Source organism: Mycetomoellerius zeteki, unplaced genomic scaffold, assembly GCF_001594055.1.
Source record: "Mycetomoellerius zeteki isolate Tzet28-1 unplaced genomic scaffold, Tzet1.0 scaffold48, whole genome shotgun sequence".
NCBI classification, from domain to species: domain Eukaryota; kingdom Metazoa; phylum Arthropoda; class Insecta; order Hymenoptera; family Formicidae; genus Mycetomoellerius; species Mycetomoellerius zeteki.
In genome coordinates, this window is record NW_017257479.1 from 1,173,997 (window position 1) to 1,200,504 (window position 26,508).

The 26,508-nt window shown below is 35.6% G+C and overlaps 1 protein-coding gene across 2 annotated transcripts; it reads left to right on the forward strand.

The window, feature by feature from the left end:
* Positions 1-281: 281 nt before the first annotated feature.
* On the forward strand, positions 282-24,293 carry LOC108727252 (class A basic helix-loop-helix protein 15). Of its 2 annotated transcripts, none has more exons than XM_018455296.1 (5): positions 282-404; positions 20,075-20,230; positions 21,350-21,538; positions 22,294-22,430; positions 23,072-24,293. In XM_018455296.1, exons 1-5 carry the CDS (start codon positions 309-311, stop codon positions 23,223-23,225), a joined length of 732 nt encoding a protein of 243 aa, XP_018310798.1. In that variant the 5' UTR covers positions 282-308; the 3' UTR covers positions 23,226-24,293. The 2 variants fall into 2 exon arrangements, with proteins under 2 accessions (XP_018310798.1, XP_018310799.1); XM_018455297.1 differs by lacking the exon at positions 282-404 and adding an exon at positions 16,224-16,534.
* The last annotated feature ends 2,215 nt before the right edge of the window (positions 24,294-26,508 follow it).

Consider the following 26,508-nt stretch of genomic DNA (forward strand, 5'->3'; position numbering starts at 1 on the left):
ATCGGCTCGCGTATTGATCTTATAGCGGTGCGAATTACGATCGGCTGGTCGATCATGCGTAACGCTCGCGCGAGAGCGTTTTCTTAGAGATAGATATACAGGCGTTAGGCAGTAGACGCATCGATTATCGAAAGCGCAAGTTACGCGAAAGCTTTACAGGTAACTTTAGAGGCCGATCGTAGCTGGTCGCGCCTTTCGAGAGCGACACGCTCGAGAAAAGATCGCGCTTAATTGAGTGCGCAATATCGAGTGAAACGCAGAATGCGAAACAATAGTCTAAATCGGCTTTGAGTAGAGGCTCGGAGATTATGGAATATCGAGTTGCAAACGAATCGACCGAGTCACGCACATGCAATAGACGCACAACAGACGCAACATCGTCCCTGCCGAGGCTAAGAATAACCGTATAATTATCGCGAGATATTAATTTTCGCGTGAGAGCACGAAAATTGCTAACTTAAAAACTTCTCTCTATAAAAATTCAACAATAAGGAATAGAAGCAATGGCCCTGACGGTCAAAGTTAGATTTTTAATGTTTAAATAATTCAATCTGAATTATTATACTATATACTATATATGTACATGCATATACACAGAAAAAAAATTTGCAGATTTTAAATAAATATTTACTCCAATAGTACTAACGAAATATTTACTAAATGTAAACATATATTTATTTGATTTAAACATAACTGTTTTATTTTGAATAAATATTTATTTACTATAAATAAATATTTCGTGTACGTATACCATATTTATAGTCATTCGCACTGCGTGCCGAACTCATTTTTCGGACTTATATATAAACGCAATTATATCACGAATTAAATTGACAAGCTATTTTAATAATTTAATGCTCAATCAGGCATCCTGTTAAAAAGATGTTAATATACTTAATATAGAAAAAATATTTAATATTTTTCGCAATAAATTTATTTACAGTTTTTCAACATAAGATCTTTTTAACAGGATGCCTGATTGAGCATTAAATTATTAAAATAGCTTGTCAATTTAATTTGTGATATTACTACACTAGTTTAATTGCGTTTATTAGTCCAAAAAATTAATTCGGCGCGCAGTGCAAATATGATATATATTATAGTATATAGTAATTCAGATTGAATTATTTAAGCATTAAAGATCTAGCTTTGTTCGGGTCATTACTTCTATTCTTTATTATTGAATTTTCAAATGCACGGTCCAGTAAGATTCTTATTTTTCTCTCTATGAGATTATTGCAAATTCGTCTACGCATTTCACGCATTTGTAATGATTTTTTGAGAAACGAGCCCATCTTTATCAGTGCATATGTACAGATTACCTCTGACCTCGACTGCCTATCGTTCACTTTTGTGCTGTACAAAGATAACCGATCTTCTAAAAAAGCGAATCGATTATTTAAGAAAGAATACGAAAAATACGCGAAGAATACTGCGTTTAAAAAAATTATCAGAATATTGTCGAATGCTATCTTCTCGTCGAAAAAATATTAGTCTCTAGCTTTATTATAAATAAATAATAAAAAAAATTATTTTGCACGGATTACTGCGCTAAAATTCTTATTAGACCTGATTTTTTTTATTAAAAAAATATCATTGCGTGGTATGGGAAATATTCGTAATTCTAAAATGCTATCGCCGTTGAGTAATACAGTACTGATATTCATATGTAAATTTTATGTGCAAAGAAATAGGCCACTCTTAATTGACACTCTTAATTAAGATAAAAGTTTTTCATATGTTTCACATGCACTTTCGATGATAAAATATTTATAATTTAGACTTTTATAAACACAAATAATCTAATTATTAACTTAAAAGGAAAGAAAGAAAAAAAATAATCAAATTCAATCTTGAAATGATAGGAATAAGTCCAATTGTGTATATGTGTCTCCTCTCATAACATTTAAACAAAATATATAATAACACAGAACTGCTTAAAAACCGAATCATTCGTCACGCTCTCTGTTGTAATGCTGACAAGAGAATCCGTATATATCGAAACTGATATATACGGATAGAATTTTTAAAAGCTTATCTTCGCTTGGCCTAACTTTTATCATGACAGATTGGATCTCTTAATGACCACTGCAGGTATAACTAACGCTCATTTGTACGTAAAATTTATGTATCAATAACATTTTACTGAGAAAACTTCTTTTCTGGTTGAAAATGCACGAACCAGATTCTGATCGTATCAATTAGAATTCTGGTTATCTCAACTAGACTTATAATTCAATTAGAAATTTCTGATTTGTCCATTTTCAACCAGAAAAGAATTCCAATTAATGCAACCGGACTTTTTTTTCAGTGTGAATCAAACAACGTGTGTGTGTCTTCCATTTTGATCTTAAAAAGAAAGTTATTAATATCACTTTTTATATTGAAATAATTGGTTACTCAAATAAAATAAGATTTATTGTTTAAAAGATATTTTCATTTTATCTTCAAAGAAATAATATTTTGCCGGAATAAATAATGATTATTAAGAAAAAAAATTTTGAGAACAAGAAACTGTCGTCTCAATTTAGTTGAAGCGACAAAATCTTTTGATGTAAACCCCTGATAAGGTTGATAATATCGAGTAAAAAGATTTATGCCCCTTTTGCTACACTGCCCCTTTTAATTACGAATAACGAACGTTTTCCTGGCGAATATATTTTTTTCGCGGCATGCCGCGAGCGAACCGAAGCGAGTCGGGCCGAACCGAACGGAGTCGAGAGTTTCTAACGAGTTTCACCGATCGGCGCGAGAAAGATTTATATCTCGAGTATCGGAGGCATTATGACGCGAGCATTAGACAGAACGGTGATAAAAACTTCGGCGATCGATGGGCCGATCGTGCGTTTCGCGACTAGTTTCGAATAAACTTATCAAGAATCGCTCGAGCGAAACCACAGAATCGTCGATCATTATCTACTCGCCTGTAATCGTCGATCAAGAGGTTAATGGGACGGGATTTAGCAACTTTGACGGAGGAGCCAGTTTCGAGTGCCGACTGAGCGCGGCTTCGATTCCGCTCTTCTTACAAGAATAAAAAGAGGGGCTACTCACCTACGAAATCAACGAGGAATTCAGTAAATGAGGCAGTCAAGCATTCCTCATTGAAATCAAGAAATCATCGAACAAAAAAACATTGTCGTACCGTCGGTTGCGCGTCTCGAACTTTCTGTCGGAAAACAAATAAAATCACTTTGCAATCACGTTGAAATAACCATGAAATACAAGAAATCGGAAATCACTTTCGTAAGCGAGTACCCCCTCGGAATAAAAACCATCAAAGTATCCCCTTCCGATTTTGATGAGTTTTGAATATACAAAATACAAATTTGAACCGATGAGAACAAATCTAATTAAATAAAAAAATTCCTTTGTTCGATCAAAGCGAATCTTATAGTGCTTAAATATTTCTGTGCGACTTCATATTATACACATCTAATTCCGCAAAAACCGCGCGCCGAAATCTTTTTCGGTCTTGAAACGCAATCATTAATATTATCGCACTTCCATGGATTTTCTTATTGGATAATAAAGCGCCGCGCGGGGAACCGCCGTCATAATTAATCGAAACGTCTCTCTCCGTTGATAAATAAATTGCCGATGCGGCGCGACGCTTAGGCGCATCTGCGCGGTCGCGCGTGAGAGGAGGAGTCGTGCCACGCAACACGGAGCATTAAGATGTCCGTTATATCTCCGATGTATATCGCTTCCGCACGCGCCCAAATATTTGTATGTCTTTTTTCTCCCGTCTTTTGCGGGGAGCTGTGAGGTGGACTCGACTGCTGTAGCGCACGTGTGTAAATACGTACAGATGCGCGGGTGTGTGTTAACAAGTGTGTCGTAATCGGCAAGGTCGCCGGGAAACGCTGACGTTGACGCCGACGTCGCCGTTTCAACGACGCCGTTGACGACGATGGAAGGGAGAGAGAGAGAGAGAGAGAGAGAGAGGGAGGGAGGGAGAGAGAGAGAAGGAAAGAAAGAGGGGGAGGGAGGGGGGAGAAGGAGAGAAAGGAAAAGAAGGCGCGCACGGTCCAAAGAGGCCAATCAGCGCGTGTAACGTGTATTGTTTCGTTATGTTTTAATGTTACCGCTCTCCATGCCGCTATCGCATTCGCGCGAACGGCCGCGATGTCTCGCGACGAGCCGGCGAGAACTGAACGGTTGATCCCACTTACACAATTTTCACTCATATAGCACGCGATATCCGCTCGATGGGTTCCGGCTTGATCTTTACGATCCCAAGCTTCCGATGAATATTTAATTACAAGACGACCGAAACGCATTTTGACTAACGTTTAGGAAGATGCAATTATTTCACGAACGGGAAATACTATATTTCGGTGACAAAATTTGAGCAACGCTTATTTTTGAAAAAAAGAATGTTATCTTTTATAATAGAATTTTTAATCTCGTAAGAAATTATTGGTCATTTTTAAGATCAATTTCGAAGTCAGAGAAAAATGTTTAACAGTACCTAAGTGAAAATCGATCGAGAAATTACAAATAAGCGACGTTCAACACGAATAAGCAAAGAAGACCGTATTTGGTTAAAGTTGATCTTGAGAGATATTTAATAATATTTTTTAATTTACAATTTCTAGTTCAAGCAAAGTTTATTTCTCCTATATTTTCTGAGTGGAGGAAATAATCCTGAATAGTTTTCTATATATTTCCTAAATAAATTATATCATTGTCTCAAAGTCGCGTGAATTAAATGAAGAATTTTTATTACGCCAGCACGATGCATGTCAGCGTGTTTTAATATTCTCGCAATTACTTCGATAATTATTTATCAAACCGGCTGAGTATCGCTCTCGATAATTTCTTATAAATATTTCTACATGCCTCCATTAAGCGATATCGCTAGTTCGCGATGTAGGAGTTACTTTCCCTCGCTTTCGTCGATTTCATAACGCGGCGCGGAAATGCTGACCGTCTTTATTTAATCGCACGCCACGTACGATCGACCGGTATTATCGCTTCGAATAATTGGCGGTGCAAAGTGCAACGTGGGACGAAAGCAGAGAGAAAGAACGGAGCGACGCGACGTTTGGCGTCTAGCCACGTGTTCGCCGTTTCCGTTGTTCGCATTCGGGAAATCATTTCGTCGCGCGATCGTAGTCGCGGATTCGCTCGCGGAGGAGAGAAGGTCGAACATCCGAGTGGGTTAACTGTAAAATCACGGTTCCGCTACTCCGCGCAAAAAGAACGTCCCGGTGTCTCGGCAGGCCTCAACACCAAGGTGATCGCACGGCCTTGTGTCACGTGTACGTCCATTAATGTCGCCGTTTATGTAGGGTACGTAGGGTGTCATACATGCACGCGCGGCCCGCGCGTCTACTGTCGCGTTCGCGGGACGATTCCTCCTCACGTGTGCGGCATTATCCTCCGAACTCCCGGGAGAGCCGCTTTAGAAAGGATCGCGCGCGTTCAAAGGTTCTCGCTCGCGCGCGCCTCGAGGCGGCCACGGGGTGTCCGAGAATGTCGGCGCGGAGAAGCGGACGCACGTTTTCTCTCCTCGCGAAATTAAAAAAATAGATATCCATTCTGGTTTTCGTTTATTAAGAAAGCAGAATAATAATTTCTTCGAAAGATGAACCGTCGAATTGAGCGATCTGTGGGCTCGCATTTTTTAATATGTATTGTATACGAAAATGTAGTATATACGAAAAAATTGTGTACTGACAGCATTAGCTAACGGCAGTCTAACTGAAAATACTCTTGTTAATTCAATAACAGTAATAATAAGCAAATATCTTATTAAAAGAAGAGTTTGTTTTATTATTACTGTTATTGAATTAAGACTCCTGTTCTTACTCACCATTACTATCTCATATTGTGTCAGAAGTGAGAAAATACACGATAAAATTGTTGCAAAATATATTAATAATATGGAAATGTGTTTTAATAAAACAATACTTACAGTCGATAAAATTTGTAGAATATACTGAAAACTCTTCTTTTGTTTCATTAATTAATAAGTAATCATTAGATCTATCTGCGAAAAGCGAAATAAATTATTTCGCAGCTATGACTGTCTAATTAATAATAATAGAAATAAATATGATTTAATTTCTTCCTGAAACAAGAGGATAGTTTTCGGTATATTTTATAAATCTATTCGATCTGCAAACGTTGGTTTATTAATATTTTTATTCAAATATAATTTTCAAGAATTTATATTATTTTTTCTCGCTCTTGACGTCACAATCTGAGATCGTAATGGTGAGTGACGGGAGAACCCTAACAAGATTATTTTCAATTAGACTGCTGTCGACTGAATGAAATATTAATCAACATCATTTTTTTCCGTGTACGTAACCTATATTATTTTTGTATGCGATATATTTTTCGAGAATAAAGCCCCAGGACAAGCGATTCCCCCCGCGGCTCTGAATCCCACCTACGTTCCAAAGAATGATGGACTGGTCCGCGATATTCAATCGCGGCGAAGCAAGACACCCGTTAGACCCGCGTTCTTATGCGAGGCCTAGTTTTAGACTCCCACCCACGACAGCCACCGACGAGAGCAGATTCCAGAAGAGAACACGTACACCGTGGCCGGCTCTATCATATCCCAGCGCTATCTACGATCTGCGCTCGCAATGTACAGCGCGAAATATTCGCCCAATTAGGACAAAGGAGAAAGACAAAACTGCTTTATCTGATTGTACACGTGCGAAAATATATAACGAATTAATTTTTGTGTGCCATATAAATTAATTTACTTCACTACCGCCACATTGTTGCGCAGCGGATTTTTGCGAGGGAACGCAAAAATTTAAAATATTATATCCGACATATATACATGTATATTACACGTATACAACGAAATCCATTACATCTGTGCCCGTTAGTAACAGTAAAGTGGTAAGAACCGTTATTCACTCTTACTTGCAATCATTGTACGATCCGATCGTACGTCCGTCGCTTTCGCAACGTGAAATGTATGGGGTAGCCAGGACGCCCGACGGTTTTCCGATCCTCGCACCGAAATTCAATTGGCGAGGCCGTTCTCAAATCGACCTGGATCGGATCGAGTATCCTGAGCCCGGGAGCCCGGGATGTGTCTTAATGCCGCGCGAGAAAGGCACGGAGAAAGTGCACCTACTGCGCTCGATCGCTCCGCGATTTAGAAATCGTGCGAGAGCGGACTTGGAGCGATTTCAACGCCGCGCGAATCGCGCGTTATGGCGCGCAATCGTTAAAACGAAGAGCAAAAAAAGATTTTTAAAAATGGAGGAAAGAGAGCCTAGGCGAGGGACGAGCGGAAGTGATATCTCGTTCAATTCGACTCGGTCCACACAAGGTGATGCGCAAGCGTGCCGAAGAACGTCGCGTATCTGCATTTTGGATGAAAAGTCATTTGCGAGAGAGAGAGAGAGAGAGAGAGATGAATAGATTACAGTTGCGCAGATATAAAATGTAATGCTCCGATAATTTGTTGAATTCTATTTATAAAAAAATATTGTAGAGAGGTATAAAGTTTCGTAAATAATTACACTGACAGGAAATGTAATAATAAATTTAGTTTGGATATAAAATAAAATAAATTGTTTAAGAACGTATTATACGTGCTTTTTAACAAAATTAAAAGATTATTTAAAAATTGCAGATTTTTGTATATTGTATGTATCTGAAAGTAATATAAAAAATTTGACAGCGATTTAAAACCTGGATGAAAAATTATTTCAATAAGAAGTAGAGGCGTTCTTAAAAAACAATAAAGATAAAATGAGAATATGTTCATTTAAATTGTAATTACATTGTATTATTAAATACAAATATTGATCTAAATAATTTCATATGTATATAATATTCATTTTATACGGAATGTATAAGTTTCCAATTCCAAACATTTTTTGTAGAGACTATACAGCACGTTGCAAATCAGTGAATTAAACGTCAATAAAATTATTGCATAATGGACTAATTATTTAAGATAAAGTTCATAATTATATAAGATATTCTTTGCTTGAAAGATCTCTCCAGCGAATTACTGATAATTTTTTTCATTCGTTATAAAATATGCTTGTAAAAATGTCCAGTACAATTACACCTTTGTTTGTTGACGACTTATCGAAACGTAACTCGCGAGTATGTTATCTCTGTTATAGAAACCATTTACTTCCTTATCTTTGAAACGGTAAAATTTTTATAGAAACGTTTTTTCTACGTTTACAGCAATGTTGTGCATAAATAACGTGTAAAAGTGCAATTGTTCCACGGCGACAGATAAGATTTATACATAATTTTTCACCGCACGATTTATGAATTCGATTTGCTCGTTAAATTTTGCCACGCTACATTTTTACATCAAAAAGATAAAACTTTTTATTCCACTAATTCTTCTCTTTTTTTTTATCCTTCTAATTTTTATTCTTCTAAACCGAACGAATCCTGCAACGCGCACTTAATATTGCAATAAAGAGAAACGAAAAATGAACGCTCACGCACATATGTATACGCGTACAATCGCGCACACGGCACGGGGAGAGACGGAAAGTCGCTAGCCATTTCTTCACTATTAATTATATTCCCCGCCAAGGCGAAGTCTTTTTACGGCGCTACATTCCAGACAGCTGCAAACGTTGCACTTTTCCTGCGTCTCGATGTCGCTTTTACAAAACTGAGCGAAATAAAACTGACTCGCTGAGCAAGTGTGAAAAAGAGGAAATAAGAAGAAGAATTTCGCGTTATTGCCGTTGCGATTAGTAGCAATTAACACTACAGACATAATTTATTCCGTGAGATTTTTTCGAGAATTACTCTTTCAATTTGGAACAACGTGATACGTTATACATTGAAAATTGAAAGTTTCCACAAAAATTAAAAATTTAATAGTTTTATAAAAAATGTATTCAGGCGAAATATTTCTCAATATCTGTTCTGAACGTCTTATGATCTAATGTATTAAATATATGCCTGATGAGTAGAAGAATTTATAAAAAGAAATCCATTTAAAATAAAAAAAAAGACCGAGATTTATTTTTATCGATTCGTACCTTTCTAAAATTAACCAAGGAATGAGAGATTTCTTTTTATCGATTTATTTTTCTTTCTGCAACTACAGTCGTTCAGAAACTAGAACTTCTTGTTTCTTCATTCTTAATCAGACATCATCGGGTTCTCATTCGAGTCAAAGTGTAAGGCATATCGGTATTAATTCCGTAAAATTAGACAATAATGCAAAGGTCCGCGTGATTGTTCACGGACTTCCCGGGCGATTTTTCTGGATCAAAGCGAGAAAAATTGGCATCACGGCAGCAAACGCGTGCGCGTGTGTACGCCAGCACCGTTCTCCGTTCGCTCGCCTTTACATCCGCGTTTGCGTGACCTTTCGCGTGAGCGTGCGAGCGGGGAAAAATTCCTGCGGACCGGAATATGTAAGTAGTCCAATTAACTCGCAACGGGCTGGATTTCTCCGGCAGCGGGACAGACAGGGCATACACCAAAGTAACACGGGCAATTTCGTTAATAACCGAGTACCCGCCGTCATGTTAACGCGCCATAATTGTTCGACTCTGTAAAAGCGAAATAAGAATCGATCCAGACGAAATGTGGGCGAGAGATATTGACCTCATACGATTTTCGCTTGTACGCTACGTGTTCATCGTGAGGATTTTAAAACGTTTACATCGACCGCTCGATCATTGAAACGATTCGAACGGAGCGAATCCAGCCAGTGCGCCTATCGTACTTCGGGTTCGTCGTTCGTCTTTCAACGACATTCCCTCGCCAGAATCCGGGTGAAAGGAGCATTTTCATACTGACGCGCAACACGTTGAAAATCCCCGCCGCGATGCCGATTATTCTCACGAATGATCGTTAAAATCTCAGCCACCCGGAACGCTTTGAAGATGACGATCATCTGATTTTTATGCTAATGATCACCGTAGGTTGACTAAAGATCAGGATTTAAATTAATTAGAAGAATTAATTTTTGGACTGCCTCTTTCCCACGTCGGGCCAAAGTAGCCCGCTTTAAATGACCGACGTATTTCCAGATACGCAAGCGATAAAAATTATTAAATGAACGGAGAACCTGCAATTTCCTTCCTTTCTTTCCCCTCGTTTATACCTTCCATTGCAGACTTCGACCTGGATCGTTCGAGAGAAATTGTGCCCGAGGCGAGGGCGGATTCCCATCGACTTAATGGAACTTTTATTTTTTGTTTTTTGGACCCGTCGCGTCGTATGTCGCCGATCGATCGGGCGATAATTTAAGGCAGCATACCGAGCGTTCGTGACGAGCATACGCGCGATGTACTGATCCGGGTGAGTTGATCTTTTTGTTAATTTTAAGACACAACAACGACAATGAACGCCGCTGTTTATCTTTTTTAATTCACAAACGTGCGTTTATTACGAAAGTTACGAAATATCATTAAGGAACGTAATAATCATTAGAAAGAAACGTGTTTTTTTTATCGACCGTGATAACATTGATTTAATGGATCATTATTTTACAATTTTTACAATTATTGCTATACTGAGAAAAATGGTCTGATTAAATTAAATAGTAATTTTGGTGGAAAATAGACGAATCAGAATTTTCTGGTTAAATCTATTAGAATTCTGATTGAGGTAACTAGAATTCTGATTGATATAATTATTCTGGTAAAAATAAGAATTCTAGTACATTTTATCAAAAATATTGCATCAACCAGGTTATTTCAAATTTCGGTTATCTCAACCAAAATTCTAATAATTTAATCAAAAAATTCTAATTAGTCCATTTTCAACCAAAAATTTTTTTCAATGTATAGGAATAATTGGAAAAAATTACTACTTGGAAAGTTTGATTTTAATCTTGAACTGTTTGAAGTAAATACGGATTAAGAGGCACCGATAAAAAAAGTATTTTGATAAGATTAAGTGATTGAGTGAAGTGAAAAAGCTGAAGGACGTTTTACAATTTTCATAATTGTTAATAGAGATAATTGGAAACAAAAAAAAATTACTACCTGGAAATTTTGGTTCTATAATCTTAGACTCTCTGAAATAAATACGGATAAAGGGACACCTATGAAAAGAAAAAAAAGTATCTTGATAAGATTAAGTGATTGAATGAAGTAAAAAAGCTGGAGAACGTTTTTTTAGACATTACTACGTTAATGATGCCGTAAATATCAATAAGACGATATTATGCCTTGGGAATTAATTAATGGAATCGATCATTTCGAAATGGAAAGTCTCGATAGTTCCTTAAAAATTTTACTGCGGATGAGGCGTACACAATGCGTGCGAAGTGTAACGAAGAAACGCTAAAACCGGTTTTTCATGACCGGGATCAAGTTAAATAAGATCGAATACGATCTTTCTCTGTCCTTTTAAGGATTCTTCAATTACCAAAGAGACATCGATCATGAAATATTGCCAATGTGACTGACGATATAAACGTTCTTGTTAAAAGATTACGATTTCAGAGACTTTATATGTAGCTTTTTATTTATGTGTATATGCAATTAGGAAAAAAATGAGTTATCTTCATTATGAGAAGAATGTATAGCTTTTTATATATATAAGCATGCAATTAGGAAAAAAATAAGTTATCTTCATTATAAAAAGAATGTATAGCTTTATATATATATATATATATATGAATGTAATTAGGAAAAAAATGAGTTATCTTCATTATAAAAAGAATATCATCAAGTACTTCTTTATCGCCAAGGTATGTGAATCGTGATTATTCATTTTTGTATTTGCATGTTGCAACGCGGAAAGGACGGAAAAAATTTATCTAAGATCAAAAATAACTTCGTTGGACTATCAAAATAATTATATAGGAAACTCAAACATAATGAACAATAATGCAAAAAGTTTTTACATTTTAATAACCAATTTGAGCGTCCCTAATTATTTTGATAGTCCAACAAAATTACTTTTAGAGTTGTATCAAATTAAATTTTTAAATGATTCACCAAAACTATTCTTTCCGTGAAAATATACATAGTGAAGAAAAAGAAGCTTAACGGAAAAGATCATGCTGTTGTATTACTTATTTATGTCAAAATATGTGCAATTTTGATAAACAAATACGCACATAACAGCATTAATTAAGGTTCCTGGATAGTCACCACAGCTATATTGAATCGTGACGTCAGAAGCTAGAAATAACACGTTAATTTTTATCAAGTGCTTTTATTCAATGCGCATGCGTAGACCATTTTCATTTACACGTGACTTTAATCACTTGTTACGATTATTTACTGACTGTTAAGGGAGATAAGCATAATTTTTGTCCATTTTTACAAATGTTTTAAAGCGTAGTCATCATTTGTATTATAAAATTGTTTTTATTTACAAATGACACATAACAAAAATTAACGTGTCATTCTTGCTTCTGATGTCAATATATGGCTGCGTTGACTACTCAAGAGCCTTAATACAATGTCTTAGAATGTAAATAAATAACGTTCCACGTTCTTAAATTTCAAAATGATTCATGTTACTGAAACTAACGAGACATTAATGTACTGTCTAGGTAGAAAATAAAGGATTCTTTTTGAGTTGAGATTCCCACAGATTAAAGTATAATAGGTCATATTTAAAAGGGACTTTCCCTTGATAAAACTTTCGTTTGTAACTCATCAGGTTAATTAGACACTATTGAACATTGAAATTTCCGAAAGACGTTGATCGTCCTCGGTGTTCTTATTTTCTGAAGTATTATATGCAAATGCACCTTGTGAGAAACGGTGCGTACTTTGCTCTAGTTCTAAGACACCAGGTGTAAGTTAAAGTCGGTAACTTTTTATACGGGCCGAACATTGTCCTGGGACAATGCGACAACAATGCAAGGCACGCTCTTGTGCCGCGACGAGAGCATGCAGAAAAGAAGGTGTGTATCAATATGTTTTCAGTTGAATTCTTGCCGAGTCAAGAGAGCACCGAGTGCTGTCCTGACGTCGTGGTGCGTTCAATATCAACCGGGCGGTCCAATAACGCAATTGCCATTGAGATTCGGGGCGCTTTTGTTTCACAGTAAGTCCATGTAGGAGTCGAATTAGCGTTATAAGTCGAGCAAGGAGTCAGAGAACCGTATGATTCCTACATTCGCATACAATAAAAGCAAATAAGCAAGCCTTTTCAGAAAAAAATCTCAATAGGTAAGTTTGCCCTGTCTTTGGAGACTAATTTAGATCTAGTTCTGTTCATAATTGCGTTTCAAGACCGAAAAAGATTTTGGCGCGCGATTTGAATTGGATATGTATATAAATATAAATTCACTCGAAAATATTTAAACACTACTAATAAAATCCGCTTTGACCAAAAATAGGTTTATTTCTCTTAATCGATAATTCAGAGATTAACTGATTCACTGAAGTTTAAGTGAAGAACTCATGAGAGCAATAATAAATTAACAGAATTTCATGAAACGTATTTAGATAGAGATATCAAGTATGTGTACATTTACACATTGGCGAACACAATTGCGTATCGTGTTATTATGTATTTATTTATTCGTTGTTTGACATATATTAGCATCATCCGCTGGCGGGATGTCAATTCGGTTAAATTTCGGCATTTCGAATGAACGTTATCTTACGATTCGGTAATGGATTACATCACGAAGACTTACGGTGCGCGCTCGCGTGTCACGGGTGTTTCTGCGGGCGACATCATCGTTACAGGCGTAATCGTCCGGTTCATCATTCGTTCGCTCGCTCGTTCGTTCGTTAGTTCTGACGTAAGAACGTATTGTTCTCACCTCGGCGTAACTCAAGCTAAACGTAGAACGCATTTTCCCTCATTTGTCGGCCGGAGCGCGGCGCGAAAGGCAGGGGAAAAAACGAGAACAAGAGAAACAGAAAGAGAGAGACAGAGTGAGAGGGGAGAGGGAGGAAGAGAGGGAGGGGGATGAGGGGGAGGGAGAGGAGAGAGAAGAAAAGGACGACACGGTGCTGGAGAGAAGGTGAAGGTGGCTCGCCCGTACAAATGTGGAAGAAGGTAGCGGAGTGGAAAAGGTAGAAGAGGGGCCTTGACCGATGCGTGATCATCGGCTGTGGACAACGAACGGAGGTTCATGCAACGTTCGACCGATTCAGCCGGGCAGGAAACCGTTATGTCGCGGAACGCCTTCGGCCGGACGATCTATCGGCGGCGATCTAGAAAGCAAGCGCGACGAAAGTGTTCCGGTTAGGAAGCGAAATCCTGATCTCGGATTCTCGCTGCGCCCCGTCGACGAGTGCCGTCGACGATGCGTTCTCGCGTTTTTCGAAGAACGTCGCTTGACGAAAACAAGCAGTCTACATTGGTATTCTTCTCGATCCGTTTCTATTTCTTGTTTTTTTTTTTTTTTTGCAATTGTGCGCAACCAGCGTGGCGACACGTTTTGCAGCGTCGCACAACGTACGGTTCTCGGCCAGGAGATTCGTGGCTTCAAAGATAACAGTTTTTTTTTCGGATCGTCAGGAACCGGTTCGAACGAGGAGCCACGAGAAACTCCGATAGGAGTTACTTACGGATTGTAATAATATTATAAGAACGCATTTTTACGACGTAGAATAGAAGACATTAATTTATATAAAATACAAAATTGGCAGTGATTTATAATTTAGAACAAAAATTATTTCAATAAGAAATAGACTGTATTGTTAAATATATCCCGGGAAAAAATGTTGTATAAACGGACATATTTTATATATAATTATGTATAATTTTATATAGTTTTATATAATTATATATGATTATATATGAAACATTTTTTCCCGGGTAAATATTAATTTTGATCATCTCTAATATTGAACTATTTCATATGTACATAATATTCATTTTTATATAGAAAATCTAATTTTTAATTCCAATAGTCTTTTTGCAAAGACACTTGATATATTTTTAAATATCATTTGTATTTAACTCTTGTATTCAATAATTATACAAGAGGAAAATTACTTATTTATTTTTCAATTTCTTTCTTTAGACAACTTCAAGATAATATATAATTCGAAAAAAATAATAGTTTCTTACATTTTCCTAATTTTGTATACTTTTTGTGATTAATTTTTAAATCACGGTTTAAAGTAAAGCCTTGAAGTTTATTAAAAAATTATGGATTACGGAAAATATTTTCCTCAAAGTTAATTTGTGTTAAAAAAAAGCCTTTTATTTTTAATCACGATAATTAATTGATAGTCAGAAGTGCTTCGACATCAACGCGAAGAAAAATTGATTCTAAAGCAGCTGAAGAATCAGCTCGACACTTTACAGATAATTATATCTCCTCACAATAACAATTAAGTTAAAACTGTCACAAACTAAAAAATAACGATAAAAACATCTGAAGGAAGAAGCGCACGATATGTTTGGGTAGTCGACAATTTATTTATAGTGACGATAAATGCGCAACAGGTTTCCATACATTTTTGCGGAAGTTGCGCGTTACATAACGTCAAGTGTCATACTTCCTGGTAATGTAAAAAAAAAGAATAAAAGGAAAAGAGCGAGAAAGAGAGAACAAACAAACGCCGTCCATCGAAAGGAAAAGTCTTCTAATGAAACCAGCAGCCAATCGCACGTGATATGATAAAGATTACAAAATCAGAACATTCTTAATCCGGGAGAACTCAAAGGATCAGGTTAAGAGAGAGAGAGAGAGAGAGAGAGAGAGAGAGAGAGAGAGAGAGAGAGATTGGGGAATAAAAAGGATTACCGATGCGAGTGCTCGCTCTTTAAATGTTAGTTCGCGATTCCACGAAAGGTTCCTTTTCGGTTTTTTTTCGGCCGGGTAATCGGCCGGGCGCGTCCGGGCGCATATTCGGAGCATATTCAGAGCGCGATAGAGCAGGTGGAAGCGGTTCTGGAGTAGGAACTGGTTTGGTGGGAGCCGCGAGGTGGTCCGCTGATACCTCTCGGTGTACGCCGGCATGCTGCTCTCGGTATATGCTGGCACGTTGTCGCACGAGTATATTCATGCCAGTGGCGGGAGGCCCCGAGGGAAGCCGGTGGGGCCTCCTCGCTCACTTCGCCGACAAGTGATCGTTTACAGTTATAGTCAGTCCGCATTGGGCGCTCGGCCGGCCCTGACTATATCGGTATATGTAGTCGCTGATAAAAATTATCGCTCTTGATTTTTTTCGGATACGCGTTTTGCCGGAGCCTCTCTTCTTCCCTTTCTCTCATCCTTTCTCGAAACGAGAAATTTGCAATTGTGCTGAATAACAGTGATATTCGGGTCCTTCTTTCTCTCCTCTTTTCTCCCTCTTTCTGTTTCTTATAATTTAATTATTTTTTTAAATTTTTCCTTATCGTGATCGCCGATAATTGTCGTTGCTGTTTACGAGTTGAAATTGACAGCATCGATCGCGACAGACAAAGCGTCATTGATAATCGTCGAAGGCAGCGGGCTCGCGGGCTAAGTAACGAATGATGATTTAGTGGCAAGATCAAGTGAGTGTCGTGTGAAAGGAAAAGTGTGCGGGACGTTCGGCGGCGGAAAAGCGCGCTAGTTGCCAGACGCCAGTTTCTCAGTGAGCGTGCACTCGCCGCACTTACACGGGGCACTGATGGAGAATAATCGACCGGCGAGGTAAATAACACATTTTTACATTCGCGACACCCGGGCGAGAGACAACGAGCGAGCGAGGAACGAACACGTCCGCACTTTTGCGCCGCCCCGGAATGCGGCCGCTCGCGATCCGGAACCGCAACGTTCTTTCGACGACGTTCAATCGAGGGGCCTCGTTTACGGATTGCGAAGAGCTTTCTAACGCGCGCGTGCAATCTCGATGTAAAGAGGAAGAAGAATTAATACCCGAGGAACCCACAAAAATCGACAAAAAAATCGATATGATTTTATTTTGATTCTTAATGTCAATAAACAGTCAAATTTTATAACAAAAAAAAAATCATCACTTTGACTCTTGTGACATCAAGATAAAGGCATTTTTCTCTTGACTTGACGTATTCCTTGGGATACAGAAGAATTCAAAGTACAGTTTCCATAGCTTTTCCCGCAACACGTGTCCTCTATTCTTTTGAAATTAAAGGCAATTTAATTAAGAAGAACAAGATATAAATTCGATTTTAGCGATAGATTTAAATTATTTAAAAAATAAATAATCCCGCACTGTGTCACGAACGACATTCGAAGAATTTCGGTACATCTTTATGGGCCTGAAGAAAACTCAAACGTCAGATTACTCGGATAGCTTACGTAGCGAGGCGGCGTGGCGGATACGGTGTACGCCACCGTAAATCATAACGTGGCACTCGAAGGTTATCGTACGGCGTTAATTGTTGGAGAGATCGTTCGATCGTATACATAACGAGCGTCATCAACAATGAATATATGCTTGATGATACACTGCGCGTCCGCCAAAATTGTCCAGAAAATTAAAACATGAGATCGAACATTTCCTGCCGCTGTTACATTGCCCTTGACACTTTATCCGATAAGCGGATACTTTTCTCTTCACGCATCAAGAGCGCCGAGTATATCTGCGCTGATAATAAAAGCAAATTAATGCTCGATAATACGAATAAATGGTAATCAAAATGGCGTGCTGTTTTCGAATGGTCTCCAATAAAAACGTTTTGATAAAAGTATTAGAACTTTTAATAGTTTCTCCACGTTTATGTGCAAAGTATTAAAACTCTTATCGCAATGTTTATATAATTCTAATACATATATTATAAATATACAATATGTTATATGATTTTTACATAAAAATACATCATGTATTTTACATAGGTACACACACACATATATATATATATATATATATAATTTATAATACGTGTATATACATTGAGAAAAATCTCTGTTTGAAAATAAATCAGGAAATTATAATCATATCAATCAAAATTCTAATTACCTCAACTAGAATTATAATAGATTCAACCAGAAAATTCTGATTTGTCTATTTTCAACCAAAATTCCTATTAATACAATCAGACTCTTTTTTACAGTATATGTATACATATGTATAATAATTTATTTATTATCGATACATATACACACACACATATACATATATAAAATACATGATTCGTACATATTCATATATATATATATATAATATATATATATAACTCGTAAAAAATAAAAACGTGCGCCAGAGAAGGACGGCAATAGAGTTACGATAAGTTATTGCAGCAGAGTTATCGATATTGGATACGACCTATTAAAAGATAGAGAAACGACTTTGTTATTATGCAGCGTGTTCTCGCAAAATTTACGTATCATTGTTGCGATAGAAAAGTGTCCTGAAAAATTGCGCTTTGTATTTCGCGTAAAACGGTATTTCGCCACTTTGCGATTGTAGGTCGATTTGTCATGCTTGCTGGCAATATTGCGTGCGTTAACATAATACGAGCATGCGTTTACGAATCGAATGTGCGTGGGGCTGCAAATTTTCGCTATCGACGTATCCACTCGATGGTTAATTACAATCGCATTAACATGTTCCTAAATGAACGTGTCGCAATTACATGTTGTGAAACACTTGGCGTAAACTTTATATTAATTCGATGTGAAAGATATCAAGTAAATAAAATAAAGAAAGTGTCGAAATATACCAGGAATATATACAAGGAAATATATTGATATAATTAATATGTTAATGTAATTTTGTAACTTTTATTTTCGAAAAATATTAATACGGGAAAAGCACGCATTCTATTATTTTTTTTTAGCGTACACTGAAAAAGGAGTCTATTTGGGAATAGCTACCAAATGTTAAGTGGAATAATTTCAATCAAATATTCGTATAACTAAATATTAATATAACTAAACATAATTATACTCTTCTAAATATTTAATAAGTATTACCAAACATAATAATATAATACCAAACTAATCGTTTAGTAATAATTATTAAATATTTATAAAAAAGTAAAATTATTTTTGATTACATTAATGGAACATTTCATTGAAATTATTTTGCTCAACATTTGACAGCTATTAGACTCTTTTTTCAATGTTCAATTTAAAATGAAGGAATCTACAGAAAATTTGGCGTTGCATACGAATTCCTTCGAGAAACATCAAGAGGGTTGAAAAATCGAAAGTTAATTATTCCCGATAATATCGTGCATTATGCAACTCTACTGTATTGCTCAATCTCATAGGCAGCCCGATCTGACTGTATTACTGTTCGTGCGTTTACGCGTTAAGGTTTGACGAAATCGTAATATCATAAGAGCAATCGCATGAGCGTTCGATAGCGGGAGAAAGTAAGAGCCATGGAGAAGTCGTGTTTCGCATCCACCTCGAATCACCGCGCGGTCTCGATTCTGACAGCCGGATTGGTCCAATCTGACATGTGCACGTGGACGCGAGCGGCAATTCTTGGCATTGAGGAGCAAAGCAGGAAAAACGGGATACCCCGATTTGATAATATCATCTCCCACACGTGCTCGTGTTGACCTCTCTCTTTCTCTCTCTTTCTCTTTTTCCATCTCGCTTTGCTCGCATTAACAGAGCCAATGTTTTAAAGAAGCAGCATCGTGACTTATAGTCTGGTAGTCGGGTATTTCAGAATCGTCGAACGAGACATTAGCGTCAGCATCGGTAATGACGTTTAATCTTGATAGATGATTCTACAACTTTTTCTCGGCAATGAATCGTAACGTAAATTATTGCATTATATGCATCCCGTAAGACGTAGTTTATCACGAACATTGTTCATTATAATGTGATTCTATATTTCATCTTATTTTTATTTCACATATATATTTCAAATATATAAATCTTATAAAGTATATAATAACATATCATTTTTTCTTGTTCGAAATCTTGAATAACATTATTATTTTATCTTGCATAAACATATCTATATTTATAACAGACACTGTAAACATGATGTAATTTAATCCTCGTCATATATCTAATATTTTTCATTATATAGCTACAGTATCATAAGAAGTTAATTAAAGATATTGACTTTTAATTGCTTCTTTCCACTCATCATTTATTACAAGCTTGTGTTTACTTTTTGTCGTTTATAATTATGAAAAAGATAGGAAGAACTGCAACGATATTTGCGTAAGAAGAGCATTTCCTGCTTTCTTTTTTAGTATTTTTCTAGCACCTACGCATTTTTGAAGATAATGCGATCTGTTACAGAGGGATCGAGCTGTGATTTTGATCGGAATAATGCGAAGCCTGGATAGGCTATCGGGTAGCGACCAAGACTGCGGTGATCGGGAAATGTACATCGACCTGGACGACGCCTCCGTTGACTCGCTTACCGGCAAACGTACTCGCCACCATGTCGCGGAGGTATTTCACCTATTCTTTTCTCTCTCTCTCTCTCTCTCTCTCTCTCTCTCTCGTTTCCCTTTTTATCGCACTCTATGACGCGCGTTATCTCGCCCCAGGCTTTTAAAGTTCCGTAAGCATTTACAACGAATAAGAAAAGATACTCGACCCACATAATTCTTTATTATCATGCCGATTTGATAAGATTCAGGCTTTTCCGGCGCTTTTTGATTTGTAGCATAACGAAATAGATAATTTGCAATGAGACACGAATACAATGTTTAGTGCAATGCGATACATAAACAAAATTAGTTGATTGCGAACCGAATTCGACGAATAGGTAATAAATTAGTTTTAAATTAGTTTTAAAAGCAAAAACCGTTGAATGTAATACACGTGGAACAAATGTCTCTCATTATCAGTTATCCAAATTGAGTAAATTATTTTTTTTTATCAGCATTATGCAGCGCCGAAGAAAATTGCTAACATTTTATCTATCAGCATTTATCGCTTAGACAAATATCCTCGAAACGCATTGTTAAAGGGATAAGGGGGTAAAGAGGTTAAATAAGTTCTTTTGTTGATGAAAATAGCACGGTAAGATCTTCGGTTAGATTAGATTAGAAAATATTATTATGTAAGACGTTATCGCGCATTAAAATAATCACCTTTGCTTGTGTCGATTATATTCGGATATAGACGCACCTGTGAATAACAACTTTAAAATACATTTGTAAAATAATCATTTTTCTTATAAAAAATAATTAAAAATGAATATTAAATTAACAGTAAAAAAATTTAGAGTAAATTAAAAAGTTATTCATATTCTTTTTCAAGCGTTACTGAAATCAATTTAACGAAACAAAAAATTTACATCATAAGAAAAGATTTATATTACCGTGTCATGCATAAAACATAATTAAAGCTAATAAAAAGACGCGCTGTACAGATATTTGTAAACGCTCTGTGTTCTTTGAATGGATTGAGAATCGCAAATACATCAGCAATTTTCGAATCGTAAATTGTTTCTTTGTGGGAAGTTTTCAAATGGAGATTCGCTCGTATCTTCGCGCTGGGCTATGAAACACCAGAGCAAATATTTGACGAAGATCTATTCTGTTATGAACCGAACGAAAACAGGTGGGCGAGGAGAGCGACAGCAGCGGAAGCGAGAGGAGTCCGAAGCAGGCGAAGAGAAAAAATCGCGGCAGCGCGCCGACCACGAGGAGACGGAAAAGCGGAATTTCCGCGCGGGAGAGGAACCTGAGGAGGCTCGAGAGTAACGAGAGAGAGAGAATGAGAATGCACTCCCTCAACGATGCCTTTGAGGTAACAGTTTATTGCTTCCTCGGGCAGCTTTCGCTTCGTCGTCGCGTCGACGAGCGCGACGAACTTTGCTAAAAACTTTCGAAGAACGAGAAACTTTCGCTACGGAACATTAAATCACGAACAATAAGAGTGAAAATAATGAAGTATAATCGATTTTTGTCCCATAAACACGTCAATCTGCGGAATTGCTGAGCAACGAAAAAAAATGCTATATATTTAAAATATTTATAAGTAGAAATTAGACCAATAAAATCAAATAAGATAAACAAATTATTATTATTATTATTATTATTTGTTATTATCAAGCACTAAAATCCGCTTCGGTTGGAAGTAGGATTCTTTCTTTTATTTAAAATACTTTGGTAATAAAATATTTGAAAAATATTGTAGTTAAAAATATTGTAATTTTTTTACTAATATTTGTTTCTAATGCTAAAAAAAGACGATTTGTTTATTTAACTTGATTGTATTACGATCATCTTATTACTATGCAAAACGTTGTTGATTGGCGTTAAACGACGAAATGCAAACGTTAACAATATGTAAAAAATTGATTTATGTGAAGATAAATGACAACAATTCGCAACTGCAGCTCTATTCGATAAGCAATTCTCTTATTGACTAATCATGCGTAGCATCATTAAAAATGTATCAACTTTCGACCATATTTGATTAGATTGCAAGCCGTTATTTATCGCGAATGCGACTTGATGTAGATAGACTTTCAATCCACTTCTCCCGGTTATAATTTACAGCAATTACGCGAGGTAATACCACACGTAAAAATGGAGAGGAAGCTCAGCAAGATAGAAACGCTCACGTTGGCTAAAAATTATATAATAGCACTGACGAATGTCATATGCGAGATGCGCGGCGAAGAACAGCCGTACACGTGAGTATTGTTCTAATCCAGTGTTTTGTTAAATCGCAACACAGCGTGAAATAATTATCCGCTATACTAGAATTAAACAATTCATATGTGAAGAACTAAATAAAGAGAAAAAAATAGAAGATGAATATTCTATATAAATATTTTATATAAGATATTAAAATAAGATCGAAAAATAAATATTTTTATGAGATTTTATATTTTAAATGTGTCACAGAAATGTCAATATAAAATCTAAAGTATCCTCTAAATTATCTATTAATTTTTGATAATCTTAATATTTTTACATGCAGAATAAAAGTCAAAAGAAATTGGACAAGAAATTGGAAAGAATAAGGACAATTTTGATTTATAAGGAGCCTTTGTTAGTTTGATTTGTTATACAGAATAAAAGTGTTATATATGTATAAAGAAAACACTGTGGTTTGATTTAAAAAAATATTAATGACGATATATTTTATAAAAAAAATGCGTGATATGAAAAATTTACTGCATGCATCATTTTTTTCTTTAAAAACTGTGATTTCTTGAAATTTTTATTTAAAATATCTTTCTAAAATAGACGAAATCACTGACACATATGACATGTATAATCAAAATGAAACATTCTGCATGTATATTTACAAAAAAATGTTCTTTTTCAGATTTGTCGATGGCGAATGCGGTTCCAGCAGCGGTGACAGTACCGGCCAACTAGAATTAAGCGGGGGCGAACAACCGGACGAATCATCCCCCGCGTCGATTCACGAGACCAACAACAACAGTCTTCTCCACGAAGATCTAGAACGCAGGATCTAAGAAAATTCGATCTAAACGACACGTGTCGGGACATGTACACACAATCACATACACGCGCACACATACACGCACAGACTCTGTGATAAACTATCATATTAGTGCCTTTCGTAGAGACAGCAATCCGCGACGATTCGCTCATTCCTCGCCATGGATCTTCGTAGATTGTCGTACGTTTTCGAAAAATCCGTGCAACAAAACGATGATTCCGCAGGGATGCAATAAAAGAAACGCAAGAATAGGAAGAAGAATAGGAAAATGAATAGAAAGAGAAAAATAAGATAAACATAACGAAATATAGCAGACTGAATGAAGAATGGGCAAGACAAGAAAAAGAGAAAAATAGAAAGAATACGCGTTTTTAGATACGTAATACACGGGACGTTTCCGATCTAGCGCATAATCCTTTTCAAAGAGAGATTTCTCGAAGAGTCGAGATGTCCTTAGAAGAAGTTTTATAGAAAGCCATTATTTTTATAATTTAATTTCTATTTACTACGCTAGAAAAATATCTTAACAGCCAAACTCCTAAGATTCCATTATAATTATATTTGTCTAAAATGAGGAACAACATTTTAGACATTATATTTTTCTTACGTTGTTGAATTCGTAAAGAGTTTAGCTCGTTATAAAAAAAAAAGAAACCGCTCAATTCTCACTCCCTTTTAACTCAAGAATGAGTAATGCAAAATGAAGCAGGTAGTAAAATTCTTATTAATCTATTTTCTTATCTAGGGCTGAAAAAGATAATGTACTTCTCCAAATATCTAAGTAATGACGTGTTCAGGTAGAACGTGCGTCTCGCTGTACATATAGAATATATATCGAGAGAGAAAGAGACAGAGTGAGAGAGTGAGAGAAAGAGAGAGAGAGAAAGAAAGAGAACATATCCAGAAAATATTTATATCGCATGGCACATCAAATGCACCGTAAAATAACGGTTGTGCAAATTCACATCGTGAGTTTTTCTGTCGATTAAATATCGATTAATTTATTCTTTTATCAACATTGCCGATTTTTAGTGCAAAATATTATCACGCTAGTTACAACTATTACTATTATTACTATTACTTTTATTCCTATTACTAATACTATTCTGTTACTATATTGCTATACTATTACTCCTGCAATCATCACTCCTACTATTATTCCTACTACTATAACTTTACTATACAACTATCATTCCTATATAGAATACCATTGTTACATGGTTAGAGATATTATCTTTTAATATTTTATTTCGAATAATATTCTATTATTTTAAAATCTCCTTTTGAAAGATTATTATTATTACTGTTATATTATTATTACATTATTACTATTATTGTTACTATATTAAATTAATAACACATTAATTTAATGTTTCTCGTTGTAGTGATATCATCTGTTGCAATATGCGTTTCACTCGCATTTCTCCGTCCGCGAATTATCTAAATGACAATCATTTTATTCGCCAATTGGTATTAACCAATCGCAATAACTACATTTATAATCTTTTCCAATCATCAGTCTTATTTTTAGCTGCAAGCTATACACATAAGTAATAACTGTTTAGTGGCCCATTGCAAACGCGTAATTAACAAATGTAAAATTAATTAAATTACATTTGATGATTACCAACAGATTCATTACAATTTTACCCATTTCTGTTTCAAAGATTATTAATTGTTACGTAAGTAATTTTGCATAAAGACGAAGCATAATAGTGGTATGATAGATCTAAACGGATTAATCAAGCTAACAGATAGCAATTACGTTAAAATTTGTTAACTGTACATTTGCGACAAATCAAATGCAGCTGATTTATTAATTTCGTAACTTTATAACTACTATTATAACGTTCATATATAAATGCATGTTACTATTAGGTAGATTAATTGTTCAGTCGCAATTTTACGTCTCGAAGTCATAAGTCGTAAGAAAGTTTACAGTCGATTATCACAATTATTAATATATGTGTAACAGTTGTCATCATACGCGCTATTATCATGTCGTTGTTATCATTATCATTGTCACTGTCATTGTGATGGTAGTTGCCATGTTCATTGTTTCACACGCCACGCATTATTATATTTTACTATTATTGATATTATTATTGAATAGCGTATTATTACGATTAAATATCGCATTCACATAATTTTCTGTATTTGTGCGTATGAATCATTTCCATAACCATGCATAATTAGTTAAAGATAACTAAGATTTTAATCGTGTTTCCCACTTTCTAAAAGAACTATACAGTTAAACTTAAGACGGCTTTAATATTTATAGGAACGGTCCTATCATGAAAGATTTACATGGCACAGCTTTATTATAATGCGACATTTTTCATGTATACATTCGTGTTATATTTGAAAAATTTTACACAAGAATACAGGGTAATTAAGTTGCTCACACATATATTATAACTTCTTTCCTAAATGTCTTAAATTATTAAAAAGAAAAATGTTTCGTTTTAAGAGATTTATATTGTAATAAAAGTAATTCTATATTCACCGTACATTTTTTTCAAAGATATCAAGATTGCTTTCCTCTTTCTCTTAAATAATAGACGATAAAACATTGAGATTTTCTAATTTTGTATTGCATTTTCATTTACATTAACAAAAAATGAGCTTAACAAAAATGAGAATAAAGATATGAACGTTTTTTTAATTAATTTATTCTTTAACATGGAGATATTTATATTTTAGAATTAAGCTTCGCTTAAACTTAAATAGAAAGGAAGAATATACACATTATGTTTAATTTTTATTGCTCTTGACGGTATGTATGATAATGGCCACAATTAAAACAAATAGCGTTCCTAGCAACCCAAGCAGTACAGCCATAAGAATTGTATCAATTGTTAACCATGGATTTTCCTCTTGAATCCACATAACAGACGTTGTTGTAATTAAACTGCAAATGCAACGAATATTTGATGTATTATTTAAACAAAATTATATTTTATGTAAAAGGAAACAATATGCAAGTCAAGTAAAATAGTTGAATTATAATCAGAGCTATGCAACATACAATACTTTATCTAAAATACATGAATCTTTGATTAATTTGTGAATATTTTGAAGAAATAGTAAACATAAAAACTTTTCCTATTGTATTTAATTGAAATAAGAATTTTTAATGCTTTTTATTATAACGATTCGTGTGTGTTCTCATTGTTCAATTTCAATGTTCAGATATACTCTCTCTTCGCCACTTTATACTTTACAGATAAAATATATTTTATGGCTATTTTGCATTTTGTAAAGGATATTTTGATCGTGTTTTGCACAGCTCTGAG